The sequence below is a fragment of the Protopterus annectens genome, chromosome 7.part0 (genome assembly GCF_019279795.1).
Source record: "Protopterus annectens isolate FY-2018-M chromosome 7.part0, PAN1.0, whole genome shotgun sequence".
In the NCBI taxonomy this organism is placed as follows: Eukaryota; Metazoa; Chordata; order Ceratodontiformes; family Protopteridae; genus Protopterus; species Protopterus annectens.
This window is the reverse complement of record NC_056739.1, coordinates 1,711,666,971-1,711,694,355: the sequence shown is the minus strand read 5'-3', so window position 1 is coordinate 1,711,694,355 and position 27,385 is coordinate 1,711,666,971. Positions and strand designations below refer to the sequence as shown.

The 27,385-nt window shown below is 38.8% G+C and overlaps 1 protein-coding gene across 1 annotated transcript in view; it reads right to left on the bottom strand.

The window, feature by feature from the left end:
• Window positions 1-27,385, bottom strand: part of LOC122807194 (aldehyde oxidase 1-like) — a 784,671-nt gene that overhangs the window by 427,069 nt on the left and 330,217 nt on the right. The window contains exons 11-12 of the mRNA XM_044078244.1: window positions 16,248-16,399; window positions 11,315-11,408 (exon numbers count right to left, since the gene is read on the bottom strand). Coding sequence (XP_043934179.1) covers window positions 11,315-11,408; window positions 16,248-16,399 — 246 coding nt within the window. The remainder of the gene's footprint in view (window positions 1-11,314; window positions 11,409-16,247; window positions 16,400-27,385) is intronic.

Below are 27,385 nucleotides of genomic sequence, written 5' to 3'. Positions count from 1 at the left end.
CCAGCTGAGCATGAGCCCTTTTTCAGTGGAGGCCCAGAGGGAGAAAAGCTCCATACAGTACAATTAAGAAAGTAAAATGAACACAAATGTACAGAAAATCACAAAATATAGTGCAATATATCAAATACAGTACAAATTAAATTAATCAGCAAGCAATAAGCATAATGCATACAGAAGACATATGGTAGCAGGTATAGATTAATGACAATTTCAGAAATACAAGGCAAAAATGAAACAATCTACAGGCATAAGAGTACAGGAATACAAAATTAAAAATACTACAAGCGAAGAGTTGATTAAGGATGGTTTGAAGAAGGAATAAGAAAGAAATTAAGACAGTAGTAAGAGAAGGGGTGAAAGTGAGGTGAAAAAGGGACCAGGTATTAGAAAGAGGAAGGGAGGGGAACAGAGTAAGGGAAGGGTATGAAGGAAGTTGGATATGGGTGGGTAAGAGGGGGACAACAGGAGGTGAATCTTCAGGGGGGACAACAGGAGGTGAATCTTCAGGGGGTACAGACAGATGTTAGGGGTGGGAGGTAGTGATAAGAGTTAGGCAGGAACAGATTCATAAGTTATGTAGAGTCTCCTTTAATGCTTTTTTGAAATTGAGGTTATTGGATATAGTTCTAATGGTCAGAGGACGTTTGTTCTAGAGAGAGGCAACGGAACAGCTGTATAGATGTTGGCCAATATTTATGGGCTTGTAGATTTTCAACAACTAGTCAGAGCTCCTGGGAGAGCGATTGCGAGTATAGTGGGAGATAAACGAAGATAATACAGGGCAGAAGGTAGGTTTGTTAATAATGGAATGAGTAAGGAGCAGGTGTGTTAACAGGAACTGGTGGGGGATCTCAAGCCAGTTTAAGGATTTTAGAGAAATGCAGTGGGGGGAGTTGAAGGGCTGTTTGCAGCGAACTTGGTGATTTTATTATAGGAGAGTTCAAGTTTACAGTTTAGGGAGTAATGTAGGTTGGTTAAGATTGGAGAGGCATAATAAAGACTAGGAAGTAGACAGGCATAGCAAGGGACAGTCTAGAGTCCTTAGTGAGAAATTCTTTTGTTACTGTAGAGTAAATCCAGTTTTTGGTGAGTCTTTTTCATGCAATTTTGTACATGAAGATCGAATTTTAGTTGGTCACAAGTGATAATGCCCTAGAGTTTGGTATGTGTCTACAGTTATAGCAGTGTTGTCAAGGGATGAGATGGTGAATGAAGATTTATGATGAGAAAGTGATTTTGGAAGGAATAAAAGATTTTTTTTGGGGGGGGGGTTAAGAACTAGGTGTTTGTCAGTTAGCCATCATTCAACTGAGTTGAAGGAGTTTTGGGTTAATGTGTGGAGGTGTAAAATATTATCAGAAGTGCAGATGAACATGGAATCATCCGCATATTGTATTAGACATGACTGTATGTAGGAAGTATGAAAACAGCTTGTGACAATGTTAAATAGTAGAGGTCTGAGAATGGAACTTTGTGGACCTTCAGTATTAACAGGGAGGAAGTGAGAAAAAGAAGAGAGCCATTTGATGGACTGCTGTCTGTTGGCAAGTTAGCTTGGGAGCCATTTGACAGGAGAATTTGAGAGGCTAAATCAGACATTTTAGAGATAAGCTTTGGATGAGATACATTGTCAAAGACTGTGTAGAGGTCTAAAAATAGACAGGATACTAGTTCACTGTTGTACTGGCTTGAGTGATAGCATGGGTGAAGGAGATTAGAGCAGTAGTTGTGCTATGACTAGGGTGGAAGCCATTTTGGGTAGGAGTGAGAGTTTCTTGTAGAAGATAATTAAGGAGCTATTTGTATATGCATTTCTCAAGTATTTTTGAGATGTGGGACAGACTGGCTATGTGCCTCTAGTTTGAGAGGTCAGAAGAGAGTCCTCCTTTATGGATGGAAGTAGTGTAGAATTGTTTCCAGATAGATGGGACTGTAGACTCTTGGTAGGCTATTGAGTTAGTAGATGGCTTTAGGAAGACTAGAGGTAGGTTATCAGCTGAAGTGGAGCAGAGTTTTAGCTTATTTAGTGGTGATTTAATGTATGCAGTGGGGACAGATTTGAGTGAGAATGTAGTTTTATGGTTTGAGCAGGAGTGAGGAATAGTAAGATCAGGAGTGTGACTATTCTGGGTTAGTAGTTTGCTAATAGGGTCTATGAAATAAGAGTTGAGGATAGAGGCAATCTTGAGAGAACTGTTAGGGCAGGGGTTAGGTATACTTGGGCTACCTGAGTACAAGATTTGTTTCATGGTGTGCCAGAATTTTTTCAGATTGTCATGAAGGTTGGTTTGAGGCTTAAGGTAGACTTTTTTATTCTCATCATTAACGTGTTTTTTAGGGAGGTTTTGGAGTTCTTTTTAGGTTTTAAGCCAGATTTTCCATGTATTATTCCTACTGTGCATAAGAGAGCAAGTAGATTGAGAGAGCCAAGGAGCAAAGAGGGATTTCACTTTGATTTTCCTAAGGGGAGCAAGAAAATTGAGAATTAAACTTAACTATCCTCTCTGAAATTGTCAATATTGTCTTTACCTTCTTAAAGCACTGTCTAGAGTGACCCCCTGATTTTTTCTTCTGCCCCTAGTGCTGAATTTACTGGACTTGGGTGTAATATACTTTGTTGCCCAACAGTCTGGCAATCTGCTTTTTGTTGGGGCTAGTCACCTGAAAGAAACTTGACTGTAATCAGTTTTCTATAACTTTTCCTGCATCCACATGCATCAGGAGACTTCTCCATAAACTTATTCTTAATACTACTCTGAGGTCTCCAAATTTTGGGAAAGTTATACTTATGTGTCACTCAAGCTCTATTCAGATGGCTACTGCTAAACAAATAGGCATCTGCAAAAATAGTCTTTAACCAGCTCTCTGAACTGTATTTATTCCATGTTTTACCACATACAAATACAAATACAAGCTCCTTTATCTTACTGCCTTCTTAATAGTTTTAATGGTTGCCACATTATGGGTTCTTCAACAGCTTTCACTTATACTGGACTTGTGTTTCCTCTGCTCGCAATGTAATTGAACTAGATATAGCCTGTCCTACTGCTGCTGTGCCTGCTATCCCATCATTTTCTACCCTATTGTATAACTTGTCTCTAAATCTTCTCTAACACACTCCATTCCCGTTTCTGTCTGTATCTGTATCTGTTGTGCAATCTTCTCTGCACCCATCCATATGACGTACCGTCTTGTCCATTTGGCTTATTAATTTAAAATGTTATGTTTGCTTTAAAGCTTAAATTGTTTACAGGAAAAATGTAAGTATACAAATTCTGCAAATATGAGCTAAGAACTGGTGTTACAAATGAATGATTGGTCACCATAAATAATGTAGAACCTACACTAGAGAATAAGTTATAACAGAGTATAGGATAGTGGAGGAAATATATATTATATGTAATTTTACCTCTAGAAATGATAAAATAAAACATTTATGGTTTCCTTGCTCTTTTTCAAACTAATAAAGCCAGAAAACACAAACTGCTGCAAACCGATAAAATTCAATAAAACACCAACCGCTGAGAAAAAACTTTTATGGATAGCAAAGCTTTCGGGTTATGACCCTTCTTCAATACTAATACAACCATGAATGAAACACTTCACTTTAAATAGGAGTCAGTCATCACATGACCGCAGCCAAAGTCATGTGACATACAAAATTAAAAATAGATCACAAAAACAATTCAAAATACAAAACAAATGTGAATAAGACAATAGTATATATACATGTATATTAAAATAATTCAACAGCCACAATTTAGTACGTTGCAACTTAACTAAAATAGGTTTCAAAGTAACAGCAGTGTTCAAGCCAGGAGGGCGATCAGCCACTAGCCTTAAAATCCATTCATAGTCTTTAATTTCTAACAAATTATTAATATCTCCACCTCTAATAGATGCAAAAACCGTATCTATCACCCTAAATTTAAACCTATGATCAGCACCATGAGCATTAATATGTTTACATAAAGCATTTTTATCATTATTCCTTCTAAGTTGCAATGTACTAAACTGTGCTGTTGAATTATTTTAATATATATGTATATATAATATTGTCTTATTCACATTTGTTTTGTATTTTGAATTGTTTTTGTGATCTGTTTTTAATTTTGTATGTCACATGACTTAGGCTGCGGTCATGTGATGACTGACTCCTATTTAAAGTGAATTGTTTCATTCATGGTTGTATTAGTATTGAAGAAGGGTCATAACCCGAAAGCTTTGCTATCTTTTTCAAAGTAAGACAGCCAGCTGATAATGTTAAGCACCATCATCTATTTATCACTAGAACAGAGCATGTTGCTTGTTGGTTTGTAAACAACTCTGGCACCCTTTTGCAGATGGCCTACCAATGCAATGCAGTAATATTACATTCTACATTACTCATGACATCATTCTAACACTGATATATAATTTTCTGTCTGCAGAAGTACAAATGGAAATTCCTCAAGGAGTCTATGACCCTTCACCAAGTTTCACTGGGCAAATGTTCACATGAAGGGTCCTCCAGGTCTCACTCCACTGACTGGATCACTGACATCCTTTCTTCTGCCCAACACTGCAGCTTTTCCAGCACTACAATCAGCTTTTCTAGCAGAACAACCAGCTACCTGACAATATTTCTATTATCCTGTCATTCTTTCTTAATAATAAATGGTAGTTGTATAGTTCAGGAAAGCATAATCTAGAGAGTATTTCACTTGCAAAATAGCTGCTTTGCAATACATTAGCCCATATACTCTAAGGGCACAGGCCAGAAAGAGCAATCCAAAACTACTTAAAAATATGCACTTCTCACACATTCACAGTGTCCCAATGGCACTGTGCTCATCGGTTAATGCATCAGCCAGTAAAATACAAAAATCCCATTACTCTCAATATACCCGTCACAGGCTTAATGCAATGTGGCGCTCGGCTAGCTTTCACAAGAGTCCATGCAGTTTGCACATTGCAGACTGTACTGTCCTTCTCCTCCATCCACAGATTTCATCAGTGTATACATTTATTACTGGACATCATCTTTTTCATAAAAGCACCAATATTTTCTAGAATAAATAATGGAATCCACATCCCTCAGCAGACGTCTAGACACACAGTACAGCAAATTGGCTACTGGAATCCCTTTCCTTCAGTGTAAGTCCCAACAGTCCATGAATAGTATTGCTGCTACTACTTCTGCTATGCGACTGCAACTACTACTACTACTGCTATTTCTACTACAATTACTGTTACTACTGCTACTGCTAATAGTACTGCTGCTGCTACTACTACTAATATTGCCACTACAACTACTATTACTACTGCTGCTACTACTGTTATTACTACTACAATTACTATTACTACTGCTACTTCTACAGAAACTACTACTGCACCTGCTATTGCTACTACAATGACTATTACTAATACTGCCGCTACTAACAGTATTGCTACTACAACTACTACTAATACTGCTACTACTACTACTACAACTGCTATTATTACTACAACTACTACTACAGCTACTACTAATAGTACTGCTGCTATAACTACTACTCCTTCTACTGCTATTCACTACAGCTACTATTCCTTCTACTGCTACTACTACAACTATTACTCTTTCTACTGCTAACACTACAAGTATACTACAGCAACTACTAGTACCACTGCAACTATTACTACTACTACTTCTACTACAACAGCTACTGCAACTACAACTGCTATTACTACTGCTACTAGTACTGCTACTACTACTTCTACAACTGTGTTTACTACTGTTACTAGTACTGCTGCTATTACTATTGTTACTAGTACTGCTACTACTACTTCTACAACTGCTTTTACTACTGTTACTAGTACTGCTGCTATTACTACTGTTACTAGTACTGCTACTACTACTTCTACAACTGCTTTTACTGCTGTTACTAGTACTGCTGCTATTACTACTGTTACTAGTACTGCTACTACTACTTCTACAACTGCTTTTACTACTGTTACTAGTACTGCTGCTATAACTACTGTTACTAGTACTGCTACTACTATTTCTACAACGGCTTTTACTACTGTTACTAGTACTGCTGCTATTACTATTGTTACTAATACTGCTACTACTACTTCTACAACTGCTTTTACTACTGTTACTAGTACTGCTACTACTACTTCTACAACTGCTTTTACTACTGTTACTAGTACTGCTGCTATACCTACTGTTACTAGTACTGCTACTACTACTTCTACAACTGCTTTTACTACTGTTACTAGTACTGCTGCTATTACTACTGTTACTAGTACTGCTACTACTACTTCTACAACTGCTTTTACTACTGTTACTAGTACTGCTGCTATATCTACTGTTACTAGTACTGCTACTACTACTTCTACAACTGATTTTACTACTGTTACTAGTACTGGTACTATAACTACTGTTACTCGTACTGCTACTACTACTTCTACAACTGCTTTTACTACTGTTACTAGTACTGCTGCTATTACTACTGTTACTAGTACTGCTACTACTACTTCTACAACTGCTTTTACTACTGTTACTAGTACTGCTGCTATTACTACTGTTACTAGTACTGCTATGACTACTTCAACTGTTTTTACTACTGTTACTAGTACTGCTGCTATTACTACTCTTACTAGTACTGTTACTACTACTTCTACAACTGCTTTTACTACTTTTACTAATACTGCTGCTATAACTACTACTGCTACTACTACTACAGCACCCTTCTACTTTTCTGGAAATTCAGAAAAGCTACCACATGCAGAAGAGCAGATTCATAAGTTACTGGCATACCCTTCTTTACTTCAGTATTTTACAAAAATAATTAGTTAAAAATAAGTCAGCTACATAAACTGTATAATATATTGCATGCATAATAAAACATAATAAAGAAAACACTAATAGCTGGTGTATATAAAGCAACACATATCTAAATAAAATATCTTGTATTTAGACACAGTTTAATGAAGTACATTTAAAGATTATTGCTTTTATATTAATTAAAATGTTTGACCTTTAATATTTACTTTATGTAAAGCTTTTGATAAAGAAGACATTTGAAAATTATCCTCATTCAGATTTTATGTGTCTTGCAACCACTAAAGCTTCCTTTAAACTTTTCAAAATATATTTAAATTCTTTATACATATCATTTTATTCAAATCCTCATTCATCTTCAGTAAAAATAAACACATTTCTTTATTGTACTCAAAATAAGTTTGCAGTTTTTCCTTTTCTTCCTAGGTGTACAGACTATTTTTCTGGTAAGGTGCATTGTGCTTCCTGTATTATCATATTTATAATAAGTTTCTCGTATTTTATACTTATTCATATTTCATGTTTATAATAAGTTTCTCATATTATATACTTATTCATATTTCTTATCAATGAAGTCTAAATTATGGCTTCATCTTGTAGCATAAAAAGTAGAAAACTGCATATACAAGTGTTCCTGGGATATCTTTCTGTTATTATCAAAGCATTTGGCATCCCTATTTTCTATACACTTACTTTGAGTAATTCCCCTCTAGATTTTATCATCTGAGTCAAAGCTTTATAACTGTTTAATTCACTGCTGTTAATACTGACTAGTGAAACTGATTTGCAAGGACTGTCTAGATTGTAATGAGGACACTGTTTATAGCAAAAGTGCACAAGTTAACTTAATTTCTTTAAAACAGGTTATCAGCAGGTTATAGAGACTGGTCTTGCTTCTTCTGTATTTGTACAAAAATAATGGCTCTTTTTTATATGATGACCAAAAGATATAGGTCCATAGATGTTTACTAGGCTAACAATCACAAGGGCCTTTTTAAGCCTAGCCATGCATCCCAAATCTCTGACAAGTTCTGATACCCTTGATAAGTATAAGCAGGGGTTTGCGAGATGAAACATTTACAAGCAGGGGCCTGGAAGATGAACCATTTACAGGTTGCCTATGTCCATTAAAGACAAAAGATGCCAAACCAGGGATGAAGTTCCTGTTCCCCATCCAACTGCCCAAGCTGCACTTGAATTGGCTTAGGGAGGAACTTTGTTTCACGTGGATGGGGAGCCTGTTCCACAGATTGGGTAGTCTCTGGGATACATACCTATCTCTCCAGCAGGTCCTATTTATATCACAGGCAAGGTTAAGTCTTTAGAATGTGTAATTCTGGTGCTGTTTGTTGTGTGGATATGCAGGAGGTCCATCAGAGAGTTGTCTGACAATGCACTATATGACAGGCATAGATCTCCCCTCAAAAGTCTGTAGGAGACAGAATACAGGAATAGGGCCTTGAGGCAGTCTGTATAGGACATTTTACTTACGCTCTGTATTCTTTTAATGAGGAACCTCTGTGGATGTTCCAGTTGTTCGACATGCCTGGCTAGGTACATATCAAAGGGGACATTATACATAATGATGGGTCTGATGAATACCAAATACAGTGCAGCAATGACTTCCTTGGACTTAGATGCCATACCTTTGCTTATATGTTGCACAACATAGAATGATTTCCTCACTACTGTAGACACCTCATGATCAAAGGATAGAGTACTATCTATGTGTGTCCCTAAGTTCCTGACTACTGGGTCATCTCTGAGGGGTGTGTTGTCAATATAATAGTTCCAGGGATGGATGACCTCCCAAAGGATACCGTTATGCATTTCTTGTCATTTAATTTCAGTCCATGGCTCTAACACCAGTTATTTGTCCGTGTCAGCCCTCCTGGAGAACATTTGTGTCAGTGTGAGATTCAATGATGGCTCCTAATTTGCAATCAACTACAAATTTAGTCAGCCAGAGACCACTGACATTGGCCTTGACTTCAGAGAAGTAAATGCCAAAAAGGAGTAGTCCAATGACTCCACTTGTGACTAGCCTCTTTGTAGAGGTGGACTCCCCAATTCTAACTTTCTGGGTCCTGTCTGTGAGCCAATTGGTTACCCACCAGGAGACATACGAGTTTGTATCTAACTTCTTGAGTTTATGAGCAATGCCTGAGTTGGGTATTGTGTCAAATACCTTGGCCAGGTCAAGGTAGGCAGTGTAAAACATTTTCTCTCTTCCATTGCTTTGGTTACCTTCTCAAAGAAGTCCACCAGGTTGAGTAGGCATGATCTGCCTTTCAAGAAACCAAATTGGGTTGAGTCCAGTGTCTGGAGGTTTACTGTACCTCTATTGATCATTTCCATGATAATTCTTTCCATGGCTTTATATATAAGACTAGTGAGACTTATGAGTCTGTAGTTTCCAGGGTCTGTAGATGGCTCACCTTTGTGCAGAGGGATGACTGTTGCTGTTCTCCATTCATGAGACACAAAGCCTATTTGGAGGCTACAGTTAAATAGTAATTCCAGAGGCCCTGATAGGTCATGTTTCATGCTACTTAGAAGGCATCCTGGGATATTGTCTGGGCCCATTGATGCAATGTTCTTGGTCTTAGAGAGAGAGTATTAAGGACCTGTTCCCTAGTGATAGTAGGGAGAATTATAGTTGACGGTATTTCCTGAGGGAAGGTTGAAGAGGAGAGAGGGGTAAAGTTGGAGTTGAATTTATCAGCCAGGAGGTTTGCTATATCTTATGGCTCAGTATAGTTGGCTCCATTTTCAATGCACTCTGCATACAATTGTGAATTGCCTTTGAGGATGCAGACATAGCTAAAGAATGCTTTGTGATTGCCCTTGGTCTAGGAAGCCAAAACTTACCTCAACTTTGGTTTTGGTAGACTTTATTTGCCCTCTGAGTTGTTTGTTTAGTTTGATGAGAGTGCTTTTATCCTGCTGGGTGCTGCACCTTGAATTATTACCAAGACTTTCTTCCTTCTGCTATACAGCCTATGGATTTTGTGATTCCACCAGCTTGGCTTTATTTTTTGAGTTACTTCTGAACTTCTTCATGGGGGGGGGTACAGATACCTCTATGCAGCTATTAACATACTTGTACAGGGTTTCTGTGAACAGTTCTGCATAGGCAGGAGTGTTGTCTAGGTTGATGGGGGCTTGAAATTTTGCCAGGTTATCACTTAATAGGAGGTTAGCCTTAGAGTAGTTTCTGAATATTTCAGGTTTAACTGGGGGTCCAGATTTTATTTTTACTTCAAAGGAGACCATTTTGTGGTCTGACATTACAAAGAAGACATTACAGTAGGGGGGTGTGCAGTACTCTCCCATATTAGTGAGGACCACATCTAGTATGGTTGCATCCCTGGTTGGTGTATTGACTATCTGGTCCAGGGAGTTTGTCTTTACAAAATCCAGGAATCTCTGTGCCTGTACATTTGGTGTCATATAGAATTCCCAGTTAATAGTGGGGTAATTAAAGTCACCCATGAATATGGTATTGGGTTGGATGGTTAGTGTTTCTAATAAGTTTAAATACATGGTATGGGTTTCCTGGGTCATATAGGGGGACCTATAGTGTCCAGTGAAGTGGTATTGTACTTTGCCTATGGTGATTTGAACATGGAGTACCACAAGTGTATTGTCCTGTTTGACCAGCCTTGAAGCATATAATGTAAATAGAGACACCTCCACTTTTAGTCCCTGCCTGTGAAGTAGCTAGGCTAAATGTGTGGAAAGCATTACAACCTTGCACTGTTAGTGTGTTCTCCACGGCTTTAAACTTTGTCTCAGTGACCACACAGATGTTAGCATTCTCTAGGGTGCAGAGAACTTCTAGGGAGTGGTGTTTTTTTGTTTAGATCCTTGGCATTGAACAGTAATAACTTTAGATTTTTTTGGTTTTGATGTGGTATGTCAGAAGTACTTTCAGTTTGGCATTGCCTAAAAAAGGCACTATGGGGCAAGACAATGTTTTAGCTAATATTTGAAAGCCTACAGGAGAAAGGTGCAGACCATCCCCGGCAGAGCAGCGTGACCATCTCCTCTCATGCTGACAAAATATTTCACCCCCTTAGAAAGACACCAGAAACTGAGCCAATTGTTAAAGTTAATCATCTTTTGTTCGTATTGTGGCATCATCCTCGGAAAAGGTAAAATGCTGCTCAGTGCTAGGCTCATACCAGCCTGAGACACATATTCTGAGAGCTCAACAATGTCTCTCTTCATATAGTCTAGGGAGGTACGTCTCAGGTCATTTACTCCCACATGACACAATGTAAATAAATATGCAAGTGATGTGCAACCTAATTAGATTACAAGAACAATACAATTTTTTGTAGGACAAAGCTTTTAAAATGAAGCTGAAATACTCAATGAAACAAAGCTTCAGTAGGATAATGTCAACTAGTCACTCTGCATGATATTTGCAAATCCTGTAATGATTAATAATCTCTCATGCAAAAGACCTCCATATACATTTTTTTCTGTTTGGTATGCACTTACCTTTTGTAGCCAGGTTAACGGTACAGCCACCTGCTACCAAAACAGGATTGACATCTGAATTTGGATATCCACTTGCAATGCTTCCCCCAAGTGACTGCAAAATGAAAAAAAAAATCCTTATCACACATTATTTAATTCAGAAAATGTGTTAGAATTTCATTTGTAATGTTCGTTTTCAATAAAAAAATCACTGTAAGGGCTTAGAATTGTATAAATTTTAATACTAAAATGATAACCAGTTAAATCCTTTCATTTAATATGCTTTAGTCTTACAAAAATCATGTAAACAAAATGTCTTGACAATACATACAACAATTAGTTTCTGCTATAGGGAGTAAATCACTAATAATAAATTTGATTGTGCCACAGATATACTTTATAACCCTGGAATAAGTGTGTGTATTTTCGATGTAACGAGGATATATCAGAAGAGAATAGAATGGGGCGGGAGTAGTGATTCTCATATAAGCAGCAAATAAAATATAATTAACTAATGTGTTTCATTTTGTCTAACTATGGCTGTAGGAAAGGTCCTCAAAGACTGTTTTTTACACTAAAGTAACAAAAGATTTAGAGTAAGAAGCTCTGCTGATATATATTCTTCATCCTGAGAGCACAGCAAGATTGGGGGTGGGGGATCAATTGAACTGTTTCCATAAACTGAAATTTTAACAATGCAACTAACTGTTTCATTCAGAAAGCTTCTCCAACATACGTGTTGAATACTTCTTTTGTTTCAGATAAATGAGCCCTTCTCCCCATATCAGTAGCCTGCACTCACCCTTTCCACTAACACAGTGAACACTAATGAAGTTGCCAGAACCTGGATAGGAAATCTATAACATTCTGGCAGCTGTCTTGCTGTATGCAGGCTGATTTTTACAAACAATCTATGCAGGCTCTTGTTATCACTGTATTCTCCTTTTCTGGAAAGATTCTCAGAGCAATGCTTTGCCAAACTGAGCTACACCCATAAGTGTTTTCTTAGTACAAAATAGCTCACACAATATTACTGGATTCTTGATTATCATAGCTAAAAGAAAAACATCTGTTTTGTATTTAAGTGGAAGACTTCCCTGACTTCCTCACATCCAATCATTATTTATTTAATTACATTTATTTTGTTAATCATTGTAGCTGTGCTGGGCAGAACTCACTTTTTGAAGGCAGTCCGTCACCTATGACAAAATCTCACAGAAACAAAAGATGTGGTATGTAAACAAGTCATTTTAAGATGCTAACATGAAATAGATAAAGGTAGTTCACAGATTCACACAAAATTCAATATATAAAAATAACAAAATTATATAAAATCAGAAGACATTGAAAATGAAAAACAGCAAAACATAAGGTGTCATTTAAATCTGGAAGGATGAGCATAGGCAATATCAATGAGAAAGACTTAAAACAACCAGCGTATGACGCTATTAGATATTAGAATAGCAGATAAGGTATACCTCAAAATGTCAGTGATGTGGGTGATTGAATAAGACATAGATTATGGAGCCTGACAGCACTAATCCAACGACAATGGTGCCAACGGTGATAAATACAGTGGTCCATAAAGCTCAATCAAGTCGATTTAGAAATGCATTACAACTTAGGTAAATGGTCTTTCAGCAACTTATCCAGATCTACAAGAATGTGAAATTATCAGTATATCACTGTAAATAAAAGATTAGAAATAAAGCAGGGTGAATGTACAACTTCTCATGCACCAACGCCTAATATTTGTTTTTCCTCATGAAGACCAGCTGATTATTAAATCTCAGGAAATCTCAACAAATGTTAATCTTAATTAAATATGAGTTTATATATATATATATATATATATATATATATATATATATATATATATATATATATATATATATGTGTGTGTGTGTGTGTGTGTGATATATATATATATATATATATATATATATATATATATATATATATATATACAGGAAAACTTGATAACTATGTTTAGAATTTTAAGGAATATCTAAAAAAGAATAAACATAATGACAGTATCAGGTCATGTTGACTACATAATTCCAAAGGAACGAAACTAAAGAATAAATTGAATATAACATGTTTTCATTTATTCTGCAATAGCCTGCTCACTCCACTGTAGTGTCAATGGAGAGAGGAAGCCTATTTTCTTTATTTATTTATTTACTTGTTAACTGAAGAAGAAAAATATTTATTTATGCGGACATACTTCAAGTTCAATCTAGGAAAAGAAAGACTGAACAAAGTTTACACTTAAAAACACAAGTAGTACTGATATACATTTTCTTAGGTGAGACTGACATTTCAAATGTAAATAATTGGTAAAGATAAAAACATTAAACAATGAAATAGAGTAATAAAAGCAAATTAAAAATGAGGAGGAGGTTCTCCTCATATAATGAATTCTTAATGGGAAGCTGAAGGAAAAGTGAAATTAATTTCTATACAGAGAGAAAAGACAGGAGCTATAAGTATGTTGCAGGCAAGGGAAAGATGGGCACTGTGAGCCTCTGGATTACCAGTGCTAGAAATATTTTGGAACTAAGCTGAATTGTCTGGTGGGTCGGGCACAGAATTTGATGATTATAGTGAAGTGTGCATTGAGACTGTGAAGTATTGTTACCAATGTACACTTCCTTTGCTCCAACATTAGTGATTATAGCAAGATGTTTCAGGCTACCATTGAGTTGAGTGTGGTGGCAACTTGCCATATTATTCAATGATTTATATACTGTGGCAGGTAGCTATTGGGAAGTGGTCATTAGAACACAAAGTACTGGTACATGTGTTTGCTCCTTGTGCTGTCGGGGTCGTCAGTTTTGCAGTTACAAACTGTTTGGTTTGATACTTTATAGCTAAGCAGTTAAGACTCATGTACATAACACAAGCAGAAAGTTACAAGCAAAGTGGAATGGAATAATGATGAAATGGGGAGGGAGTACTTTAAAAAATCAGGACAAAGTAGGAATTCAAATGCAGATCCTTAAGAAGAATAATGACAACCACACAGAATATAATATTTATAATGTAGCAAAAGATATTCTTAGAACTAAACCAACATAGAAATGGACAAAGGAGATTTCACTAATAGGGTGACTGCAAGTAGTAACACAGAAAATAGATGAGGGAGCAGGAAATTATTGCAGAAAATTAGCAAAGGAGCCAAGATATGGGGAGCAAAAATACAAGGGAGGCAAAAGTAATAGAGAGGGATGAGGCCAAGCACAAGTTTAGACTGCAGGTTAGAGACTGCCTTCCCTCTGAGGGATTGCTAATGCCGTATCTGCAAAGAAAAAGGCATAGGGGAGTGCTAAGTGAAAGACTAGTTCTGATTAAGGTTTTAGTTAAGTCATGAACAAAAGCTGCTGGAGCAGCGTTTTGTTGTACTAGACGTTAAGCCCCCTGCTGTCTTATTCTACCACAAACAAACCTCTTGCCCTACACACCATCTGTCATCTCCTTAATAAACCCAGGTCAGTTTCTTTATGCTTTATTTCTTCTTCTAACTAAAGCAGTTCTTCATATCTACCCTATCTCTAAATGTGTTATATTTACAGCCCTAAAGTAACATCCCTCAACATTTCACTGTGAACTGCTACTCTTCTTTTATAGACCACATTTTCCAATGTGCCTTATAGGCTCCCACAATGCACTTGGTAAAGTGATGGCAACAAGGGCAGGGATTCAACAACCTTCACTCATCAGTTGCAACTTGTCAGTGGGATAAGATGTAGCACATTGTATGCCAGGGTTAATACTGCATGCATGGGTTTGCTTTCCATTTCTAAACAGCACACATAACTGTTCCACATAAAAGTATTATTTACAAAAATTGTAGCTTAGAAACAGTGTTGTTTAACATATTGTTAGTATAAATTATTTATTTGCATGACATAAAGCTAATACCAAATATCCTTACATGAAACTGTAACAGATTTTTACATAACATTATTTTGGTTTGTGCAGCTGAATTACAGTAACACAAACAGATATGGTAGCTAATAGGTATGAATATCATTTATAGACATACGGTGAGAGTGGAAAGCAAGCTGTTCTTAGGAATTGAAAGTATTTATTTAACATTTGTTTACCAGGAAAGTCCAACTTCAGTAGAGTCCTGGGGAGAAACAGTCCGGACGCATGTCTTTGTAATGTGGGAGGAAACTGGAGTACCCAGACAAAACCCACATGAACAAAAGGAGGACATGCAGACTCTGCACAGAAGGCACGCCAGCCAAGAATTGAACCAGAGAACCTCTTGTTGCCAAGAATTGAAACAGAGAACCTCTTGTTGTGAGGCAACAATGTTACCACTGCACCATTGCGCCATCCATAATTATCCAATGAGAAATAGTTAAAGAATAAGAAGAAGTAAGTTGTAGTATACTGGGAGAGTAATCCCATGGAGGTCAATTAGTCCAATTTAAAAAGTGGATGGAGGAGTGTGAAGGAAAGAGAAAAAAAAAATTGTATGCTGAAAGAGGGATATAAAAAGCAGATGGTAAGACAGAAGAGTGGGCAATGATAGAAATAAGGGTCTTTCAATGATGCAGCTGTGTTAGTCATCTAGGTTAGCTTATCCGGTGTGGAACATGTACAATGCCAGCTGTTGCTTAGGTAGTGTTTAAGCTGAGTTTTGAAACCTATTAACAATGCCTTGATCTCCTTGGCAGTCACATGTCTTAAATGGAGCTAGTCCATGAAAGGGCAGGAGGGATAGGCAGGCTCGAGGATTAAGGACAGACACCAGGGCCTGCTGATGGTAAGTTCTGGGAGACATAGCAAAGAAATAAAAGTGGAACAATCTGAATTTTACTGTTTCTATTTCTTGTCCCTCTTTTGTTGTGGAAAGACCTTTTCTTGAATATGAAGGATAATCTTAGTATCTCATGCATTACAAAAGACTGATTCTCCTATAGAAGGAAAATGAACTTACAGCAACATTCCGAATTTGCTGACCACCCAGTCTCCTTATTTGCTCCAGCAGGGCCATGAAAATCTTTGTCTGATCTTCTGGGAGTTCTTCTGTAGCTTTCTGCAAAATGTTTTTTACATGTTCCAAACTGCAAGCTGCACCAATGGTAATACCTGAAATAAAAATAAATATATGAACAAGATGAAGTGCTTGATATGCAAAATCACATTAATTGTTATGAGTGCAGCAAAGGTACTGTGACTTAAGCAATGTTAAAAAGTAAAAGAGGTGGGTTCTTTTGCAAAACGGAAGCAAGTAAACAGTGCATTCCAAACATAAATTTCCATATTATGCAGAAAAAAGAACAATGTATTTATCTTCTACGGTCACTTATGCCTCAATCATCATCATCATCATCATCAACCCCACTTTTTTCCCACTTTTACATGAGGTCAGGGTGTCACATTGACATTAGTCAGTGACCAAAGCACCTACAGCCAATGTTTCTATTGCCAAGTGGTTAGACATTTAAGTAAAGGCCTTAATACTTGATTTGTTAACAATGACTACTCTTATTATGTAGTTTGTATATAAGGCATACTTGTAGAATTTTTTTTAATGGTGTGATTAATCTGTGTAAGCAATGATTTAAAAAAATGAACATACTTCTAAAGGTACTCATAGTAATTATGGCTTAACTATTTATAAGCTATGAAACACCAGTGCTTTGCTTGTATGTCTAGGATGCACATGCATGTGTATATGTGTGTGCATGTTTGTGAGTGCATCCACATGCATGTGTTTATATGTGTTTATATGACTGTGTGTGTGCATGCATATTACATGACTGTATGTGAACACATGCATGTTGTGTGTCTTTTTCTGTCTATGTATGCAAGTATGTCACATTAATGTATGTGTGTTTTTTGTACATCAGTAAAAGAAAAATGTTGTGTATTCCTGAAATGCAACAAGGACAACAGATTTTGGATTTGTATGGAGTTCTGTGGACATGTATCAATACTGGTTTACAAGGCTGCAACTTCATTACACTGGAGGAATGTATCATGCCTATTTCTTCAGTAGCAGCTTTTCATTGCTGTGATAATCTGTCATGTATATTATGTGCTTATTTTTTGTTTGTTTGTTTGCTGGTTTGTTTGTTTATTTGTTTGTTTGTGTTTGTTTGTTTGGAGGCAGAGCCCTGATCGTCTTTGACCTTTTTAGATTCAGCCCTGTATTATAAACTCCATCAATATCTAATCAGATAATAACACAATACCAGTCAGAGGTATGGCAGCAACAAGCAGCTTAAAGTATTTGGGAAACAAAATACAGGTAGAACAGCAGCCTATTCTGTATTCCACATTATACTGAGTGTTCATTGGAGGAAGATAGGCATTACCTATGCCAGATAAATTGAACATGCGAAAAATGACAGTATATGTAGAATACTTCCATTTTTATTTAGACTGTTAGAGAAGAGAAAAAAATCTACTAATAATATATTTTTTAAGGTGTAAGAATGTTACACTGCTTGAAGAGTTTAAAGTGTGCATATAAGTGATTACTGCTGTCATAATGAATTTAGGAGTAGGGAAAGTAGCACTAGCAAGGAGCATTATCAAAGTGTAATATACTGGAAACGTGCATTTGACAGTTTTCAGCAGACATGTTTTCAGTTTGTTTTGATGCATTGGCTATGTCATTCTACTTTTCAGGAAGGCAGACAGTGATTCCCACCATTTAGTCAGTATAAGCCAGTTGTTATAATGGTTCTAGAATGATAAAACATTTGGAGGTAGTGACCTAAGGATACAAAGAGAAAGTACAAGACTATCAGCCCACCTTTGAAAAAGGGAAATGGACATAATTTAAGCAGTTTATACATAGGAAACTCAGGGCGGCCATGGTGGTGCAGCGGTTAATGTTGCCACCTCGCAATAAGAGGTTCTCTGGTTCAATCCTCAGCTGGGGTGCTTTCTGTGTGGATTCTGCATGTCCTCCCTGTGGTTGCATGGGTTTCCTCTGGTTTCCTCCCAAAGATATGCTGTAGGTGGAATGGACACTCTAAATTGGCCCTAGGTGTGCGTGTGTGCATGTGTTTGCCTTCTGTGGAAGGTTGGGCACCGGGCTGGCAACTCGACACTGTAAAACTCCACTGCCAATCATGAGCAGACAGGTAATCTGCTGTGGAGACCCCTAACTCGGAAAAGCCAGAAGAAGAAGATAAATAGGAAACCTCAAGAACAGGGCTGCTGTCTGGTGAACAGGGTGTCATTTAGTGTTTGTTAAGACCTAACAGTGATTTTCTTAATATAGAGCAAGATTTATGAACCAACATATTTTGTTAAAAGTTATCTATGGGGAAGATCTTACTTTTAGGAGACAGCAGCAATAGTGTGCAAAATGTACTCAAGCTTTAACATGAAAGGAGACATAGAGGAGCTCTCTGAGCATGTAGTCCAGGCCGGTATGACCCTGACCTTGAGTAGCATCTTACCCTCACCAAGAATGATGCCACAATATGAAGACAAGATGATCAATTTCAACAATTGGCTTAAGTGTTGGTGTCATTCAAAGGGGATCCAATGCCTGTCAGCCTGGGATGACATGCTCGATAAGCCACGATGCTTCGCTAGGGACGGCTTGCACCTGTCACCCCTGGGCTTTCGGATATTGGCAAAGGCTCTTGCTACCCCCATAGTGTCTTTTTTAGGCAAGGCTCAAAAGACAAACCCACCTCCATAGGTATCACAAGGGATAAGAAACTAAGAGTAATGCTACTCAACGCCAGAAGTCTAAACCTCAAGATGCACGCACTCAAAACTCTCCTTAGCATGGAGAACATCGATATCTGTGCAGTAACAGAAACCTGGTTCAAGGCTCCCGAGAGCACCCCAGCACTACCAGGTTATACCTCATACCATGCTTTTCGGCCCCAAAACTTGGACCGAACCAGAAAAGGAGGGGAGTATCAATATTCGTCAAAGATACCCACACCTCCAGGTTGGTGGCACAGCACGAAGCATCAGAGACTATCCATGTGCAACTAACTGTGGGTAAAACTGCCTTCCAATTTATAGCCTGCTACAGACCACCCTCCCAAACACAGGAACCCCACTTGGCCTTCCTGAGAATACTGGAAAATATGAAGGTCTCTCCAAACACCATTATATTGGGTGACTTCAACTACCCAAACATAGACTGGGAGCATTACTCTAGCTCCAACACCCTAGCCCAAAGGTTCCTAGAATTTATAAACTCAAATGCTATGGAACAACTTGTTACCACTCCCACAAGAGGGGAAAACATACTGGACCTGATCATCACCAACATGGGGACACTATGCTCCAGATCAGAAGTGTATCCCTCACTGGTAAGATCAGACCATAAACTAATCTCACTGGATGTTCACATCCCGACCCCACCCCCTGCCCAGAAAACCACAGTGAAAAACTTCTCTAAAGCAAATTTCACACGCCTCAAAACCGAGGCAAATCCTTCAAAGCCCCCGGGCCTGTGGAAAATACGGCCCAGACCGCAGAATCCTTTATAAACGCATTCTATGAACACCTTCAGGAATGCATGGATCATGCAATCCCAAATAAAACCAAGACCCAATCCTCCAAAGGCAGACGTCCTGTCTGGTGGACCCCAGCCATAAACAAACTATACAATAGAAGGAGGAAGCTACTACATGATAGAGCAAAATCCCAAAAAGGGAAGTCATCTCTGATCAGTATTAGCAAAAAACTACGGGCACTCGTAAAATCGTCTAAGGCCAGCTTTGAGAGAAAAATTGCACAGGACACTAAGGATAATCACAAGGCTTTCTTTAGTTATGTTAGGAACCTGGGTGGGAATTCCCAGATATGCTCAGAATTAGTCCAAAATGACAAAAAATACACCGAGCCCACAGACATTGTCAACATCCTAGCTGACAGGTTCAGTGCAAACTTCTCCCCCCTCTCCCCACCAAAAGGGCAAATATCTATCCCAACAGAGTGCTGTCCCCATGACATCTCAGATGCTCAGGTAAGAGCCGCCCTCTCCAAAGCAAAAAACACAGCATCAATGGGACTAGATGGTGTCCCGGGCTGCATCCTACATGAACTCCAAGAAGAGCTAAACCCAAACATAAAACTACTGTTCAATCTTAGCCTTACTACAGGATATGTACCCAAAGAGTGGCGTACAGCAACAGTGGTCCCTCTCCACAAAGGTGGTGCCTCAACGGATCCTGGAAACTATCGCCCCATAAGCCTGACTAGCTTGGTCTGCAAAGCTATGGAAAGGATCATCATGGACCTCATAAATAAAGATATTGGGGACCTACAGACACTGGATCCTACCCAGTTTGGCTTTGTTAAGGGCAGATCCTGCCTCTTAAACCTGGTTGATTTCTTTGAAACAGTCACCAAGGCCATTGACAAGGGAAGGTGGTCCACACAGCCTACCTGGACCTTGCAAAAGCCTTCGATACAATACCCCACTCGGGCATTATAGATAAGCTCACCAGCTTAAATATAAACCCCTATGTCACTAGATGGGTTGCAAACTGGCTCAAGGACAGAACCCACATGGTTAGAATTGCTGGAGCCATGTCAGACTCCAAACCAGTTACAAGTGGCGTCCCACAAGGCTCAGTCCTGGGACCTCTCTTGTTCTGTATATATTTCTCGGCGGTACAGACCAACACGGAAGGACTGTAGCTGACCAAGTTCGCAGATGACTGCAAACTGGGCGCCATATTTGACTCTCCAGCCTACACAAGCATCCTCCAAAAGGGCCTCATAGAAACAGACAACTGGTGCCAGAGCCATGGCCTCAAGCTAAATGCCAAAAAGTGTATAGTCATCCCCTTTGGCAAAAACAAAGTGCACACAAATTACCACATAGGTGGTAATCCATTAAGTACAGAAGAAGTCATTAGGGACCTGGGGACCCAAGTTGATAGCAATCTCTCATTTGACAACCACGTGGCCAAAGTGGTTAGAAAAACATTTTATATAGCCCACCTAATCATGAAGGGATTCACATCTAGATCAGGGGAGGTCATCGTACCTCTTTACTCATCCTTCATCAGGCCCATAATTGAGTATAATGCCCCTTTTGGGATGTACCTTACCAGACACCTGCAGCAACTGGAAAGACCCCAAAATTACCTCACCAAGAAGATCAAAGGGCTCAAACAGATGCCATATGCTGCCCGGTTAAAGAAACTCCAGCTCTACTCAGTAGCACACCGCCTGCTCAGAGGCGATCTGTGCCTGACGTATAAAAGCCATGTCCAACCCGGAATTAATGGACATGCTGCACCTCAGAAAATCCAAATCCCATCGAGCTACGCGCTAGAGAGACTTGAACCTCAGCACTGAAATAAATAGGACATGCTGGAGGGACAGATTCATAACCCAGAGGCTCCCTTCACTCTGGAATAAAATCCCAGTCCAGGTTAGGCAGAGTCCCACATTGACTCTCTTCAAGAGGAATCTTGATGAGTGGATGGGAGATCATAGGTTTACCCCGGCTATCACTTCTGTGTCATTGTTAGACAGAGGCACAGTATACTAACCTCAAAAAAAGGCATAGCAAAATTAATTTAAAATGGGTGGCGAAAGCCAAACACACTCTGGCTAGGCTTATAAATGCCCTAGGGCAGACAGCCTAGTATGAACATATGAACCTATGAACCTATGAACATTAGAACCCCTTTTCCAACAGCTACCCTACCTTCTGGGGACAGCTACCCTGCCTTCTGGGGTCAAGAAAAGTGAAATTTTCCAGGCCCAGAAGAATAATTTACTAACTTTTGTATTTTTTTAATTTCCATATGAAGTTAAAAGTTAAAATGTTTGCTTCTGCCATACACCTTGATACCTGAATATGTTAGCAATCACAGTGTTCCAAATATTTTGGTGCTCAGATAAAGTTTTGCTAGGTCCCAATAACATACTATTAATTTTTTGTAGTTGACAATAAGATGCATGTGTTTTATCCAGGTATAAAAATTAGCAAGATCTTGTCCTAAAAACTTTTATTACTGTTGTTAGCATAATAATAATGGGGTCTATATTAGATCAGCGAATGCTTAAAAAAGCGAACGCTGATTGATCGAAATTATGTAAGCGAAAGCTTAAAATATCAAAGCAACAGAAACGTGAATTTTTTCCTAGGGAAAGAATTTGGTTCTCCATTTCTGTTGCTTCAGTATTTTCAGTGCTGTGGTGGAAAGTTATGAGTCAGGTTCAGGTAAGTGTGCGATTGTGTGGATGTGAGTGTTAGGGCGGGTTAGGTGAGTTAGGGTTAGGGCATGGGTTAGGTATGTGTGCGATTGTGTGGATGTGAGGGTTAGGGCAGGTTAGGTGAGTTAGGGTTAGGGAGTGGGTGAGGTGAATGTGCGATAGTGATGGACCTTAGGGTTAGGGTTTGGGTTAAGGTAAGTGGATAGTTAGTGGTGTGTGTATAGTTTAGTGTAGGCTTAGGTGTCAGATTTTAGGTGCATGTGTGTGGATTGCTGTTTGTTTTTAGTGTGCTTGTGTTGTGTGTATGTGTTTTGGAACAGCGATTTTTTTTTCCCTAGGAAAAAAAATCGCTGTTCTGATAGTTTGAGATTGTAAGCTTTTGCTTACATAAGTTCGATCAATTAGCGTTCGCTTTTTTAAGTGTTCACTGATCTAATATAGACCCAATAACGATAATAATAACAATAATAATAATAATAATAATAATTATTATTATTATTATTATTATTATTATTATTATTATTATTATTATTATTACAAGGGAGGGATCTGATCTAGAAATAACAATGTGATCTGCATATAAGATTACTGGAAGGGTAGGGATGTTAATGAATTCAGAGAAAGTGCAGAGAGAACTGACCACTTAAGAACTCTTAATCTGGGGAACTGATCTGTTGGAGAAGTTTATACTTTGACCTAAAAATTTCTGTTTGATAATTTTTTTAAGCCAGTCTGTTGCTTTGCCACTAACACATATGGCTGAGGGGGCATCATTATACGAAATGGCAAAATACCAAAAGCAGGGAACAGCAATTTTTTTCCTAGGGAAAAAAAAATCACAGGGCCATTTTTGGGACTTTGTCATTTCCTCCACTGTGGTGTGATGTTGGAGTTGGTATATTTAAGTAGGGGGGTGTGGAGGGCGAAGCCCCTCACTTTATTATGTGCTTGGATTTTTTTTTTTGTTATGGATCAGTGATTTTTTTCCCTGGGAAAAAAAATCGCTGATCCGTGTGTTCGACATTTTGGGTTTTTGGGGATTGTGGGTTGATTATATAGCGTTCGCAATTTAGTGAGTTTGCTTATATAATATAGACCCAAATATCTTAGTGAGGTCTTAAATACAGCACCTATTAAACTGTTTTTTATTTCATATTGATTTAGATGCCATTAGATAGACTCCAGGTGGCAGTCATAGTGCTTCATCCATTCCAGAAGCTATGCCTCTGATGGGACAGGAGATGGTATTGATGATAATAATTGGACAATTGAGAATTGGATGTTTCCTGAAGTTGGAAGAAAAGAATCAGACAAGTTTCAGAAGGTTGAATGTTTTTGTATTTTTTGCAAGGGATTTACTATTGCAGACTTGCATTCAATGGTATAATATTTTGTGTAATGGACATGTTTAATATGTGATAAAGGGGAAAAAAGGCAGTTTTTTACCAAAGAAGACCCATGTTTGTAAGTGGACATTTCCAAGAGGTGATTTGGTTTAACAGGCCTTCAATTTTTTTAAATAATGAAAGAAAACTGTGGGATGAATTTACGGGGCAGGTGAATCTATTAGACTAATTAGTGGTGTAAATTATTTGGTTTCTTGAGGAGTTAGCATCAGAAGTAGGTACACAATGTCTAAGTACAACACTTACCTAGAGTGAAGATTCACTTTTTGTTCTTCATAGCTTATGAATACCAACCACTGTATTGTTCCATTACATATATCACACACTGCTTGATTACTCATAATATGCTATGCCTTGCTGGTTGAGGTCATATCATTGTTACAGATCTGTGCTCATTGAGTATTCATTCACCAAATAAAGTTTAGTCAAAGTGGATGATATTAAGTAGAGAGGCACTGAATGTACTATATGTATAGGGTGTGCGATTTATAGAAAAACTGATGTGAAATGGGCAATACGAATTTTGTGTGTGTGTGTGTGTGTGTGTGTGTGTGTGTGTGTGTGTGTGTGTGTGTGTGTGTGTGTGTGTGTGTGTGTGTGTGTGTGTGTGTGTGTATGTGTATTCACTGTATTTTGAGGTTCTCTCTCCATTCCTCTTAAAGGTGGAGTGACTTTGGAGTTGTTTATTCCAGATTCTTGTTTATAGCTCAGAACCCTGTCTCCTGCCTATGGGCAAGAGGAGCTGAATTTGAGTAGTGGCTCTGGAGGGTGCCAACAGGGATGAAGAGGATGGGAATGAGTGGGTGCTGTTAGTTCTACATGCTGGAGGAAGAGAGGTGGGTCTAGTTCACTTCTTGGTAACACCAAGAAGGATCATGCATTATTACACCCATAGAACATGGGACTTGCCAAACACATGCTGTTTCTATGCATGTGTACTGGTTGGAGAATCAGCATGCAGAGACATGCTTCCTGTAGGGGGGGGGGGCAGTACCTAAGTGGAACTTGTACAGACACTGCAATGACAGGGGGCTCCACGTGGGAAGGTATGCAGCCTGTGAGACTGGGAAGCTAGTCTGCACCCTGCAACCTGAATCTCATCATAGGGGGAAATTAATGACTTAAGATACTCCAGGCAGGAATAAATTCCTCCTACCCAACAGAATGAATAATTTGATTGTGTAAAGGTAGTCGGGTCACTGTACAGATCTTAAAAAAAAATCAAAGCTGTAATAATCAAAGCTTGAATAACAAAAATTAAATGATCATCTTGTCTCTTAATCCGTGTGGTCAGCATGCAACCTTAGGTCTGTTGATAGTGCTATAAAGTCAATCAGCGGCTTTTGATGTAAGGTGCTCTAGTATACAATACACTTACGAACATCTTTATGTTTGAACATACTGTTTGGTATGAGCAATGCATAGCTAACACAAAGGTTCAATAAAAATCAACTTTTTTGGTCAAATCACACAATCCTTTCTTCCCAGTCACTCCCCTCCAGGTATGCCCACTCTCATACTAGGTGACTTCAACTACCCATCCATCAACTGAGAAAATTACTCATGCATCAATACACTGGCCCAACGCTTCCTGGAATTCATCAATTCCAATACCTTGGACCAGCTCATTCTTACCCCCACTAGAGGAAGCATCATCCTTGTAGGGTTGCCACTCCTCCGTTTTTTTTCTGGACTATCTGGAAATCAAACTGATTCTCCGGTAGTCTGGAAAACACTGTGCAGACCCTGGTATTCTGTTTCAAAAAAGGAAACAGACTATCGGAGTTTGTAAATTGGCTGACTTACTATGCTTTTTTTACAGAAAAGCATAGTAAATCAGCCAAAAGCAGACATTACGAACAGAAAAAGAGGGCGTTTCCCCACCCGATGATGTCACATTAACATCATGAAATGGGTGGAGTGAGGGTGGAAGAAGGGCGAGGGTGGACATGGATACTGGTGATGCAAGGGGTGTGGCCTTACTCTGGTTTTAGCCACACCAAAAGGAGGCAACCCTACATCCTTGACCTGGTTATTACTAACATGAGCAACCGTTGCTCTACACCAATAGTCAATTCCTCCCTGATTAGATCTGACTGCAAACTAATTACCATGGAAATCAACATCTCACTCACACCCCCCACAAAGGTAACCACCATGAAAATCTTCTCCAAAGCTGACTTTAGGATCCTAAAAACAGAGGTGGCTAACTTCATGGCACCCATGTCAATGGAAAATAGATGCATGACTGCTGAATCATACACCAATGCACTGTACGAACATGTACATAAACACATGGAACTAGCCATACCCAACAGAACCAAGATGCTTTCCTCCAAAAAAAAAAGGAAGTCAATCTGGTAGTCCCCTGCCATTATTAAACTCTACAATAGAAGGAAGAAACTGTTGCAGAAAAAGGTGGTCGCAAGACTGGAAAAACTCCCTTATTAGCCTCAACAAAAAGTTGAGATCCCTCACCAAAACCTCTAAAGCTAGCTATGAAGACAGATTTATGGCAGACACTAAAAACAATCACAAAGTCTTCTATAGTTATCTCAAGAATCTCCATGGCAATACCCAGGTTTGTTCTGAGTTACTGCATAATGGTACATCCTATAGTGAGCCAACAGATATTGCCAACACACTAACCGACAGATTCAGTGCCAACTTTACCCCCCCCCCCCAAAGGACAGTCACAATACCGGAGGAATGCCAGGCACCAAGCATTACTGCAGCACAGGTTACAGCTGCATTTTCCAAGGCCAAGAATACAGCTTCCATGGGACCCAACAATATCTCTGGATGTGTTCTACACAAACTACAAAGTGAATTGGCACCACATCTGTGTGCTCTGTTCAATCACAGCCTCATCTCAGGCTTTGTCCCTACTGAATGATGCACTGCTACAGTCATCCCTCTCCATAAAGGGGGAGCAACTACAAACCCTGGAAATTATCGCTCCGTTAGCCTGATGAGTCTATGTAAGGTTATGGAGCACATCATCATGGACCTAATTAACAAGGATATAGGGAATCTCCAAATTCTAGATCCCACTCAATTTGGTTTGGTAGATCATGTCTGCTCAACCTGGTTGACTTCTTTGAGTCAGTCACCAGAGCTGTGGACGAGGGCAAGGCCTTTTATACAGCCTACCTCGATCTGGCCAAGGCCTTTGATACAATTCCCCACTCAGGAATTATTGATAAACTCACCAAACTAGGCATCAACCCCTATATCACTAGGTGGGCTGCAAACTGACTCACAGATAGAACCCACAGTGTGAAAGTAGCAGACTCCAAGTCAGACTGATGACCAGTCATGAGTGGAGTCCCACAGGGATTGGTCCTGGGTCCTCTCCTGTTTGGCATCTACTTCTCAGAAGTCCAGGCCAACACAGAGGGACTCTGGCTGACAAAGTTCACAGACGGCTGCAAGCTGGGAGCCATTATTAACTCCCTAAGTGATGTAGACATCCTACAGAAAGGCCTCACTGAGATCAATGATT